The sequence below is a fragment of the Erpetoichthys calabaricus genome, chromosome 10, assembly GCF_900747795.2.
Source record: "Erpetoichthys calabaricus chromosome 10, fErpCal1.3, whole genome shotgun sequence".
Classification (NCBI taxonomy): domain Eukaryota; kingdom Metazoa; phylum Chordata; class Cladistia; order Polypteriformes; family Polypteridae; genus Erpetoichthys; species Erpetoichthys calabaricus.
In genome coordinates, this window is record NC_041403.2 from 96,842,752 (window position 1) to 96,856,298 (window position 13,547).

General features: G+C 35.5%; 1 protein-coding gene across 1 annotated transcript in view; it reads right to left on the bottom strand.

The window, feature by feature from the left end:
- The window catches only part of oprl1 (opiate receptor-like 1), a 30,418-nt gene extending 19,658 nt beyond the window's left edge, over positions 1-10,760 (bottom strand). The window contains exons 1-2 of the mRNA XM_028811658.2: positions 10,291-10,760; positions 9,656-9,882 (exon numbers count right to left, since the gene is read on the bottom strand). Coding sequence (XP_028667491.1) covers positions 9,656-9,867 — 212 coding nt within the window. The 5' untranslated portion in view covers positions 9,868-9,882; positions 10,291-10,760. The remainder of the gene's footprint in view (positions 1-9,655; positions 9,883-10,290) is intronic.
- Between the last annotated feature and the right edge of the window lie 2,787 nt (positions 10,761-13,547).

Sequence of the window (13,547 nt, forward strand, 5' to 3'; positions counted from 1 at the left end):
TAAGATATTGAATCACATGTAGCTTAAGATCAGTGGTCTTGAGAGGACAGGCACGTATAATCAACAGCTTGATTCAGCCTCAGGGCCTGATTCTGCAGCCTCCTTTCTATACACGCTGCCAAAAGCATCAGAACCAACTATAACCTGCTGCTAGTATTTTAATAGGGCATCTGCAGGATTTTTTTTTTCTTGACCCAGAGTCAGCGGGTTTTTACTTTACTTTTTGTTACTTTCCCTCCTTACATTGCTTGGATTTCTTTCATTTAAGTCTGTTGCTTGGGAGACCTTTGAATTTAACAGTTGTGACCTTGGGTAGCTATTACCCAACATGGAGTCACTTGAAAGCTTTTTAGCTGAATGTCATGTGTTATTTGACACTACTCAAAGAAATCCTTCTGTAATCAGTCATCTTAACATTTGAGGCCAGGGTTTCGCTCTTTAGGGGAAAAAATACTGTATTTTAGAAATATTTCTTTGGCTATAGAGGGTTCTTTACTATCCATTTAAAATTTATTTTCACTTCAGGAGGTCATTCAATTACATTTAAAATATGTACCCAAATCTGATATGATTCACTCTGCTAAAGATTCTTTGTGTTAGTTTGTCAGAATCTCAAGAGTACACTCATGCACTCGGGAATCCCCAAAATTGCAAATATAAAATGAAAGCTGCTATCATTGTTGGTTTTCTCCATGAAAGTTTGAAACCTTTCAGACTTAAAGGATACATTGAGTATTTTTCAAGTCTAAGTTATTTCTTTACAGACATGGTATATATGCATTTGTCTTATGAAATTGTGTTCTACAGTTAAGTACTTTCTTTAAATTAAAAAATATATATCTTGGACTATGACATTTTACAATGGAGGATATGGAGCACAAAGGAAAAGCTTAAAAACTTTCCAAATATATCAATTTTTCGAGTCAAGACAGTTGTCAAGTATTTCTCTGCATCTTTTGTGTTTCTGAAGCATGTCTGTGACAACAAAAGGAATCTCAGAAATAATCCTTTTATCACATATTCTTGGTACTATTTTTCTCGTGGTAAGGATACATTTCCTACTCACTTGTATGATTTCTCACATAAATGCAAAAGTAAATCAAAACAGCTGATCTTCTTTTAAAATGGCTCAATCTCATATTGGTATTCTGTGTTTCAAAAATGACATGTAATGTATAAACTATTTTACAATGTGTGTGTAAACACAAGACACAGATTGATACTCGACAACTGTCTTGACTTGAAAAATTGGCATATTTGGTAAGTGTTTAAGCTTTTCCTCCATGCCTTGTAGATTGCAATATAAAAAGCCAGTGCAGGTAAGATATATTTTTTAATTTATAGCAAATAATTAACTTTAGAACACAATTTCATATGGCAAATGCATATATTCCATGTTTGTGAAGAAATAGCTAGACTTGAAAAATACTCATTGTATCTTTTAAGTCTGAAAGGTCTAAAACTTTCATGGAGAAAACCAACAAGGATAGCAGATTCCATTTTACATTTTCAGTTTTGGGGTATCCCAGATGTATGCATGTATATAATAACTTTGATTTGAAAAATACCAAACTTATTCTTAAATTACTAGTCTTTCACCCTTTCAGATTGAGAGTTTGGATGATTCAGCTAAAGTTAAATGTTTTTTAGAGTAAACCATGGACAGTCCACAAACAATAGGAAAGTGATTACACTGTTTGAGGACCAGAAATCCCTGTATAAATGAAGTCTTTCCCCAGAGGAGGAGTCTTTAATGCAGGCAACATCAGTATCTTATTTGGATCAATTCAGAACAGAAATCTGCTCAGGCTCATACAATCTTTACGAGAAGCACTTATGCAAACTTGGAAATTATATGATAGTCAATTATTCAGATTCACTGAACAAAATTAACCTTTTGTTTGAAAAAAAAAGTGTTGAACAACAGTGTGTTTTTAATATAAATGTGCAACTGACTGATATTTTACTCAAGAATCAAGTCATGTCTTGAGTTGTAGTTTCTGGAGAAGCAAGTTTTTATTTCATGATTTCTGAGTACTTTCTGTAAAACGAATTATTCAGCAGAAGTGCTTTAAGAAATATTACTTTATACCAACAGCAAAACATCTGTGTTCATTCTGCTGTGTGTTCAGACCAAAGTATATGTATTTATTTATTTATTTATTTATTTACTTACTTACCCCTGGGGACAAATAAAGTTCTATCTATCTATCTATCTATCTATCTATCTATCTATCTATCTATCTATCTATCTATCTATCTATCTATCTATCTATCTATCTATCTATCTATCTATCTATCTATCTATCTATCTATCTATCTATCTATCTATCTATCTATCTATCTATCTACATGACATAAAGCTCAGATGTCACAATTTCATTTCCTTGGCTTAGTCATTCCTGCTGTAAGGCTTTGGTAAGATCTCTTTCAGTTCCAGTCATCAGTGACCATATCTTTAAATATTAGAATTTTAGTGATTTGGCTGTTTTTAAAGTTTTATATGACAGCCAGATGAGTTGATTTTATTTACAGAAGTTCAGAATACTTTCAAATGAAGTCAGGGGATGGCCCTTTCCACATGACTTACAATGTTATTGGTTACATTTGCAACATGGATACAACCCCTGTTAAGAAAAGGTGTGCTTAGTTACTTTTATTTATTTGTCATAAAAACGTTTACTTGGTTTTGGTCTAAATTTTGTTGGTTGCAGGAACTATTATGGATAAAACAAAGTTTAAAATGTTTTGGCTTGATGTTATTTCAACAAAAGCTTAAAGTTCAATAAGAGTGTGTGCTCTTGTGACATCCACTATCATTTTTAGGTACATGTCACAGTAATGCTAGTTTTTCATTCACACTTTCTCTTAATGACAGTTTTCTCTAATTCTTTGCTCTTGATAGAGGGCTATCATACTGTAATAATTACTGTAGTTGAATGGCTTGAATACATTTCATTAAGTGGTGTAAATAATACCAGTTATGTAAGCGTTTTTCAAATGATTTTGAAATGTCATAGACCTGTGTATAAAACTATACTACTAGTACAATTTCAAGAGGAATTAAAAAATGAACAATGTCTGAATTATTAGATTTTTTCCATAGTGCTGGATAAAAAGAAGTAAAGTATGAATACAAACCAAAACAATAAAGAGTCTGGCTTTTAATGAGGTTTATTTCAATTGAACAAAGCTTCTTATTTGCTAGCCTATTCATCTCTTATATCACAGCAAAATATTTGGATATAGTATTTTACTAATTAAATAATGTTAGCTTTATCAGATTATTATCATGAAGTCTCTGCATTTTATAATAGCTGTAGGTATAGGTTTTAAAAACATCAGAAATAATTAAAGATAAAATGTTTGTTGTAAATATATAGCATGATGAGCTGCAATGAATATTAGTAAATAATAGAAGTAGTAGAAAATTATTAAATAATGGTATGCATACTTTGCATGTACTGCATATCATGCTTTATAAAGCACATCCTTACAGTGCTATACACAGCGGAAGGAGAGTAAAATTCATTATTGTGGTCACCACTTCTGCTTCCCAGCTCCAGAGATGTGGTTCAAATTTGACCTCTAATCTTTGTGAGTTATTTCTGAAGGTACTGTGGTGTTCCTGATAATGCTGTACCAGGCTTTGACTTCAAATAGTCAAGGATTTAACAATATAAAATAATAATACATTGAAATAAACTAACAGTTTGATTTGACCATATAATAGAACCCGTAGAGCTGGCAAATAAAAGTAAATTAAAAATAACACGTTTAAAATGCAAAAGAGGAAAATGGTATGTCTTTAACACATGATCTGAATGGGCCCACACACTGGGCTACACATACAGATGTAGGCAGTTTGATGGAATGGGGGTGCCACCTAGCCCCAAACCCTGGACACAACCAACACAAATACAGTCATGGGTTCAAAACACAGGTTTTTATTATCAAATACCTCACAGAGGATTCTTCTAAAGTTGCACAAGTACAACAACGATCAAATTCTTCTTCCTTCCATCCTTCTCTTCTCTTCTCTCTCTCTTTCTATCTGTCTGTCCTCCTCTCTCCAGCGAGTGTTGCCTTCCTTCCTCCAAACTGTGACTCGACTGGAGGAGGCTAAATGGCGTTTTTTATGTTGAGCCCATGAGTACTTCCAGTACCAAGGAATAGCCTAATGGAAGCACTTTTGTTCAAGCAGAAGCAACGAAAAACTTAAATCGTGAAGCTCTGCAGCACCCCTTGGCAACACACATGGGACCCAGCAGGGCTGACTCACACCACTGCAACTCCCATCATGCCCTGCAGGTCTCCATATGGTTACTGAGGTCCTGAGATGCTGCTATCTAGCAGATGGAGGATACGCAAATTCTGAATTAGGAGTCTTCCCCCATTGCCCGTTCATTTTGTCCTCCCATCTGGGTAAGGGTCCTACACACATTCTAGTCAGGATGCCTGTTCATCTATGTCCTTCTATTATAGTTCCCTTTTTGGGAAGGGTCACGTTTTTCTTCCGGGCAGGTTGCTGGATAATCATGCCTGAAACTTACAGCAGAAATTTTTAGACAATAGGAGCAGGAGCGTTGTAATATTCACTGAAAAAATTACTGTAGAAGGACACATACTAAATATACACAGAATGGAGTGTTGGAATAAACAGGTTTCTCAATGAGTACCAGAATTTTGGAGATATTGTAATATTGCAGGGTGGCACAGTGGAGCAGTGGTAGTGCTGCTGCCTTGCAGTAAGGAGACCCGGGTTCGCTTACCAGGTCCTCCCTGTGTGGAGTTTGCATGTTCTCCGTGTGTCTGCGTGGGTTTCCTGCAGGTGCTCCGGTTTCCTCCCACAGTCCAAAGACATTCAGGTTAGGTGGATTGGCGATTCTAAATTGTCCCTAGTGCGTGCTTGGTGTGTGGGTGTGTGTGTGTGTGCACCCTGTGGTGGGCTAGCGCCCTGCCCGGAGTTTATTTCCTGCCTTGCACCCTGTGTTGGCTGGGATTGGCTCCAGCAGACCCCCATGACCCTGTAGTTAAAATATAGTGGGTTGGATAATGGATGGATGGATTTAATATCGCATAAGAAGTCTGTGTAGTCAAGCTAGTTGTGGGCCCACATGTTTATTACATTGAACCGACCTTAGAAGAGTATCCTTAAATAATTACATTATATAAATTAATTAAAAAAATAAATACTACTGATATCCAAGACAACTACATTTTAAATGTACACTATGCAGCTGAATAACCAAATAGGAAACAAACTGTGTGAAGGGGTTATTAATGCAAAAGGTACCTTTTTCCTAATGACTATGTTTGACAAAGATATAAGAATTTAATATGCACAGTAAGCTCATAGTCATTAAAAAGGAGACTTCTATGCAGTGCAGCATCATATACTATGAGTAACAAATTTACAAATAGGTGGTCTGGAGAATGTGGAGCAATAACGTGGAAATCAAAAGTTCCAGTCCAATACCATTGTATTTTTAGATGCACTTTCATATAATGCAAAAAACACCCACTGATGCTGTCATGTCTGTTACACTGGCCAAATTAAACAACACAGCCCCAGTGTATCAATTTTGTACAAATCTGACACACTTATTCTTCAGGTGATGTGTCAGGAAAGTTCAGTTCTCACTGAGCTATCTCACATACATTAAAAAGCATTGACAAATTTATAAACTCATCTATCATAAAATAGAAACATTTTGTGTCATTTTAAATAAGTTACTGTTAAATTGACCATAGGGGTATTTATTTCAGAATGTAAATTTTCTTCTATTACTCATACAATAGATGCACCTGACAACAAACAAATCCTCAATACAAGTTAGTGAAAGAGGAGTAAACACACCATCACATCGACAATTTGTGCCTGACGCTACCTGAAGAAGCGGCAGTAGTAGCTTGAGCAAACCTTCTTCTACTGATTGAAAATGTAACATGATGTTCGTGTTTGTAAAACTAAAAACTGCAACCAACTTAAATTATGTAGAAATGAACAGAAGAAGAAACAAACTCTGTAAACATGATGTGTTATGAATAATCATCTGCAGATGTATTTTTTGACACTATACATTGACAGTTTTCTAATGTCAGAGATGACTCCTGGTTGGTAAATGACAAGGATAATGAATAACATGGAAATGAAAGAGTAAGAGGAATCCACATTTGGTAGAGATTTGTTAAAGGTAATCTGTAAGGTGCCTTATCTCACAAGTGAGTGGTCCTAGAGGTCCGCTAGGAGGTTAGCATATTTTCACCTGTGCAGACTATGCCATCAAAGATATGGTATTTCACCTAGGATAGATGGGACCGCCACTTTCTACAGTAGTCTGAATATAGTTAGGAAATATTCTGGGATGCCTCGTCCTAAAAAAAGGGTCAGGGTGCAGTGGTCTCAGGGCTGCAAAATGACATTTTCACCTAGTATTTTTGAGACTTTGTGTACCTACTATTGATCTTCAAAAAATTTTGGGAACTTAATTTAAATACACCTGTTAATACACAATTGAGTCTATGTTCTAGAAGTTAGATCTAGAGGTAAACTTGGATAAAGGCTCAGTTGCAGGGAGGAAGAGAAACCAGAATAACCTTCATTTAAGCATGGTGCACTGATGAAAACATCTATAAATCATTAGTTGCTGGTTCAGTACATACCACTAACCCATTTTATCAACTTAAGGAAGTCATTAAACCTGACAGTTCTCAAATTAAAGTTATCTATCTGCAATGTGAACTATTATAACATTGTGCATAAAAAAGGTTTCTTATAAAATAAGATTTATCAGTGGTTCAATCATTTTTTCTAGCCTTTTAACAACTACTCAGTTACTTTATCTTTCTTTTTGGCTTATAATACATTTTGTTTCTACCGTCCTCTATTGACATTGGTTAAATCTTACTCTTCATGGCCCTCACTGTTCACTTTTCTTGTGTTTTCAAACAGCAGTTCTTTTCTTTACTTTAATCCTATTGCTCTATAAATTACTCTTGTGTAAAGGATTTTGTTGTTTTCATCATTTCCATTCCCTGTAAGCTTTTTCATCAGCTTTTGGTCCCAGACTATTCAAACAATAGCCAAGCAATAGTTAGCAATCATCCTACCTTTCACAATTCGCCTGTGTTCTCTGATTATCCTTATTTCTGTGCTTCACTTCACTTCAGTTCGAAAGTTTTTATAAGATCTATTCAGAGCATCTGTTGCTGTTGCTGCCCTATTGTTTTTACCTTAAAACACTATGTTGCTTCTCCATGGACCACACTTACTTATTCAGATCATATATGTCACCAACTAGGTGCTTGCCAGCTATGCGGTTATATTTGAATTAATTTTAAACCAGAATGTACCAAAATGTTCATCAGACATCTTGTAATAGTTGCACTATTATGAGATGATTGATAAAGGAAAATATAACATTTCATGAAGAATACATGAATCATGCAGCTTACCATTACTTTATCATCGGTCCCCAATCACATTAAAACTTTCCCTGTCTCCTACAAATCAGAAGCCTGCCCTCCTATCAAATAACTGAATTTACCATCTGCAGGGCACCTTAACTTAAATTCTTTAATATCTCCATACCTTCTGGCCTAACTCTCCCACTTCACCTTAGACCACCACCACTCTCTTCAAACTGAGAAAATCAAACAGACTTTTTTTTTTTTACTGTGTTTTTGGTAGTTTAAACCAGTGGCTCTCAATTTCTCACCTGGAGCCCCATGTGGCTGCAGGGTTTGCCTCAATCCGTTTCTTCTCATAGTTGGGCTCCTACCTTAAATAGGCAAGCCATTTATTCCCAGTTTCTATGTTCTTCGCATCTATCTAGAAATTACTGACTGGCCAGGCTACCTTTTTACTGAACAAAACAGGATTTTATATGTGTTAGATGGATAAGAATGTATCAATTCTCCTCAATTTTTTTTAATGTTCTGGTTATTTAGACAGTTTTTGTACAAATAACTATGCATACATAAGTCCAAAGTAGTTGTTCCTTTCAGAGTCATTTGCCCTGGGGCTGCTCTGCTCATCATATGCAAAAAAAAAAAAAAATCAAACCCCACAGAAAAGGTAGCCCCCTTGGCTGAACTTGAGAACCACTGATCTATCTCCTCATTGATTTAAAGATAATATTTTTGCGCAGTTCAAATGACTTGATTTGTTTTCGTTTTCTTTCAGTCACATATGGTATGTGCAAATGCATTTAAAAATCCTGACAAAATCATGTTCCCAAGGATCTCTTAGGCTGTTCGATGTAGAGTAGATGATTTCTTTGTGCTCTCACTACCAGAACTACTGAAGAGTGGATCTTTTACTTTGTAAGACATTTTTTATACACTGTGATAGTCTTCTAGAACCTTCTTGTAAAATGTTGCTTTGTAAAATTTAGAGTAAAATAACAGTCACAGAAGTCCCTATTGTGACAATCGAACAGGGTTAATGGTAGCTTACAGTGGAGTTACTCTTACACCCCTAGGACATGGTTCTTTAATGACACTAAACAGGGCTGTGTGACTCCTCATAGAAGCATTACTAGGCAAAGAATTCTGGGAAGGGTTGTTTGCATATGGATTTTTTTTGGGGGGGGGGGGGGGCTTTGAAAATGTTTCTAATATGTGGATTAAACATAACTCTTTAATGTATAGAGGGCAACCTAGCAGGACGCTAACACATCAACAAAACGTGAACTCAGCCTGTGTTATTCTTTAAAAATCAAGAAACAAAGGTCTGACATACCTGTTGTCATATGTTCCATGGTTATTTTTACATCCTGTTATGGACTGAAATAAATAAAGGATCTTTCTGGACCTTCCATGTAGCTGTGAAAAATCTACTTGTCATCTTTAATTTTAAGAGTGTAGTTGTTTTCGGTTTTTAGCAGGAAAAGCAACTTAACAAGTAAGAAAATTAAAAGGTTGAGGAAGAAACGTTTACATACTTTATCCATCCATCGATTTTCCAACCCGCTGAATCCGAACACAGGTTCCTCTGTGTTAAGTGATATTATAAAATACACGTCTTTAAAGCGTTCGTTAGAAAAATGTATTACACGTTTAAGTTTGTGTACGATGCAAAAATAAGTTGTGTGATGTAGCAAGAGGAAATGGTTTCTGGATGGGAAATTGGTCGATGCTAGAAAGCACCGTGGTCTTCCGCTTCCTAAATGTGTAAAACTTAATATGTATTATTTAGCAGATAAAGCATTTAATTTTTCAATGTTTTGATAGGTCTTTAGTGCTTACTTAGGTATTCAGATGTTGCTGGTTACTGAAAACTCCATTGTGCCTTTATAGTTCCCTTCAAGTAATTGAACATGTTTTAACATACAGTATTAGCATCAAATTCTCAAACTCGCTTAATCCCCTTCAGGATACTATTATATGAAACTAGATACGCGGAATATGTGTACATCTACAAAGAAATAAAACTAGATAGACAGCACTTGCAGTATTTATTGCGTACCGATGTTAAACATTTTGTTCTTCACTACTAATTGTTATTACTCCATCTCTCCAAGAGAGGGTGCAAGAGCTCTTATGTAAATAAACACAACTATACGGTTGCTATATTGAAAGCTATGTTTGTTAACTTCGTGTAATCATATAAATGAAAAAACAATAAACAAAATATTACTGGGTACCTTACCTGATAATGACGTACATAACAAGGCAGTTTCCAACAAGTCCGACTACACACACGATCATATAAACCACAACAATGGTAATCCTGATGCCAATGGGCAACGGTCCCTCAGAGGTGAAGTTGTAACCACTCATATTAAAATGAAACGAGGAATCATTTAGCAATCGGTTAAGGATCGGGTCTTTGAAACCGAATGGGATGTTTGGAAAATCCATCGTTCACGGGACAACCTGGTTAAGGAAAAAGCACATTTAGAAAGATTAAGAGAGGTGCGAGAGAGAAAGGGGCGACCCTGTTCATGTTATTTTTATTAATATAATTTCCTCCTGTAACAGGGGATCGTATTGTATTAAAATGAAGATTAAATAATACCTGCCGCAAGTGTATTGATTTAACATGCAAATAATTACCGATTTGTAATATTTAAAATACAAATCATGTTCAAAAATAGCATGCAGATCAAGCAGGGTGCTTGCGTGCAGATATAAATTCAGGAAATATACAGACACATACACACAAATTATACGTCATATGTGCATACAAATTATATTGTATAAAATATCAGAAACACATACGTGCCTTTCCTACAAACATACATCTGCATACGATAAGGAATCAGTAACCTGACTATTACATACCAGTGCCGTTCCACTCCCAATAACGCCTTCTATCAAGATGTACTATGAAATTAGTTTTTTTTCTTCCGCACGTCTCAATTCGAGTGATTTTTGTAGCTCTCCCGCTCTCTTTCTCTTTTTTTCTTTTAAGTGCACGTATGTCGCGTTTTTTTGTCAGGTTCACGGTCTGCGCAGGTTATTGTGGACCACTATAAGGAGCGAAACATTTTTCCCCCTTACCAGAGGGGGAGGAGTAGATGGTTGCTGGCTGTTGGACAGTTTTCTGCAGATGATGTCTCCTTAGACAAGCCTGTGATTTTTTTTATTTGTTTACTTTTTTACGTCTGCAGTCCAAATGTGATTAGACTCGCACAATTGGCACATTGGTATAACGGGTTCAACTTCATATTAAAATATGTTTGCATGCAGACACGTTACAGTCGCGCACGCTACACAAAGATACTCCTGCCTGTTGCTTTGGCTCTGGTTTGCTTTCTTCGGTCGCCAAGATTGCCTCATAAAAAAAAATCTTGCTTTTATGCTTTCATATGTTTATGTATAATATGATTTTTTTTTCGATGACTGTCTCTAGTTGGAAATGTTTTCAAAGTGTACACAACTGTCAACGGTTTAGGACACATTCTGTTAAACTTGCAAAACTTTGTAGGATGAACCGCTCTAGAAGCAGGTATTAAAATACCGCCCCTGTTGGCATATCATTTGACGTGGACATGAACGACGGAAAGAAGAACTGCAGATAATCTGACTGACAGTTTAACGTGCAGTGGCTTGTATATGGAATATATCGACTAATCGTAGAGAAAGTGACGAGTCTGCTGTACTCAGGTGACAAATGCATGAATCACAGAGCGCTGTGTGAATCACATTCTTTTAATCTCAGCTTTAAAGTTATGTTCACTTTAATGCCCTGTTTCAGATTCACTAACAATATTTATACTACATTAACAAAATTGCACGAACATGCGGTTTGTAAAGTCTAACGCTGGGATTCAAAATAACTCTTACATTCCTCTATTTACAAATCGCCTGTAGCATTTTTTACAGTTTATGTGGAAGTGTGTTACTTTAGCCTTTTAGTCCCCAGATGGTGCTATATTTCAAATATAATGTTGTGATCAAATTTGTTTCCTTATTTAATCACCCTGATTTTTTAAAGCACTGAAAACTAAATTTGCAAAAATTGTGATGTCCTAATTTCTGGCAGTGTCATTAATTAAAAAACAGAAAGTAAACCATTGTTTTAAGCATGATATCAAATACAAAATAACTGTAAATATTTGTTAATCATACTAGCTTGATTTTAATCATTGTTACTTTATTATTGTTATTTATTTTTAATAAATGTTTTTCACAGTAATTCATTACCTGAATGTGATAAGCACATTTTAAAACCACTTCAGTTTTTGTTATATTTTGTTTTACAGCAACTAAGATGAACAATTTATCCATTATCAATAAATTCATATAAATAAAGTTAAATACAAATAATTGCATCTTGAACTATCCATCCATTTATAAAACAGCATAAATGTACAATTTTTCTTTACATTTTAATGTGCAGTTTTTCTTTCTAATTTACAAATCTTCCTTTGTGTTTCTAAAGAGAGCAATATTACGTTACTGCTACATTTCATAAAATACTTCTTTTCTGCTGAACATTTCAACAGAACTAGCACAGTGGCAATGCAAATACATTGGCAAAGCATTCCAGTATATTCCCTCAAGTTATAAATGTCTTGCTTGCATCTTCTTACTTTCAATAGTTGTAGGTAAATAAGAAAGCTGCATATAAAGTGTCAGTACAAATGTGTAACAGCTCTGCCTGTAGCCAACTGTTCACTTCCATGCAGCTGAAATGATGTGACTGCCCTTCATCTTTGTTCCAGCTGCCTCAGGTTAATCATGATAAAATATTAAAAATGTGTTTCAATGCACTGATATTGAACTACACTACTATAAATAAGGTTGCTCAAAAAAGTTTTCAATTTATTTAAGTAACAAGCTTACAATGAAATCCTCAAATCAACTTAATTCAGTTCACAGTGGTAGGAAGCCACAGGATATATTCCAGCCTCATCAAGCAAAAGGCAGGAGCCTATATGCATACACCCACACTCACACTGAACGTATCACACATTAACCTAACTCTTCAGTTGCAGTTCTAATTTCAAATGGTGGTTCATACAGCATACAGTATGTTACATAAGATTTGGTATTGGTTACTAGTCATTAAGAAATGTGAATGTGAACTTCCCAGGGTGGTCCAATGATGGCACTGGACATTACACTGATTATTTTCCTATCCTGTCTTCAGAACTGGGCATCACTGTAGATGAAGATTATATAGAGAGTAATTAGTGGCTGAGGCAGGTCCAGACCACGATATGATTCAGCTAAATGTCCTTATTCTATGAACTCCCTGGACTGCTGGATTGTATAACATCCAGGGTCTGTTTGCCCAGCCAGCCTTGGTCAGTTAGATTTTCTCATTCCATTTACCCCAAATCTGTGGACCCTCAGAGGTTTGTTTTCACTAGGATTTTAAAAAAGAAGTTTTTTTTCCTCCTCATTCCTTGTTTATTGCTCTTAGTTTAATTTATCTTGTTTTAAATTTTATTACAATTTAATTGCCCTGGAATCAATATAACCCTTCATAAGCTGAAAGACTGCAGTCACACAAAAAGTCTATATGCCAATATTATTCATATACAGAGACTGGTATTTTGTACATTTTCACTTTATTTTTTAAAATGTTGAGATATGCACTGATTCTGTCTAATGGGAGCTATAGTGTAAGTGTAAATTGAATTCCATAATCTTAATTAAACTTACTGTGCTTAACTGAGTAAAACCTGTTCTTGATAACATTTTATTTATAAAGTGATTTTCACAGGATCAAAGATGTTGAGCAGTGAATTCATGAAACAGCTGTTACAAATAACTTGTTTTAAAAGGGCAGCCATGGTCATGCAGTGGCTAGTGCTGATGCCTCATGAATTCAGTGCCATGGGTTAGATATCTGCAACAGGTTATCTTTGTTGTAAATTTCGCACATCAGCTTCGTGTCTGTGTGGAATTTCTTCAGTGTCCTTGTTTTTTCCAAAGATGTGTGCATTAGGTGAGGTGCTGTAACCAAACTGGCTTATAAGACCTGCAATACACTGGTGCCCTGTCCACTGCTGGTTCCTGCCTTGTGTCTGATACTGCCATGATAGACCTTCCTTCCCCTGCAAAATGGATTTACATTTGGGAATATT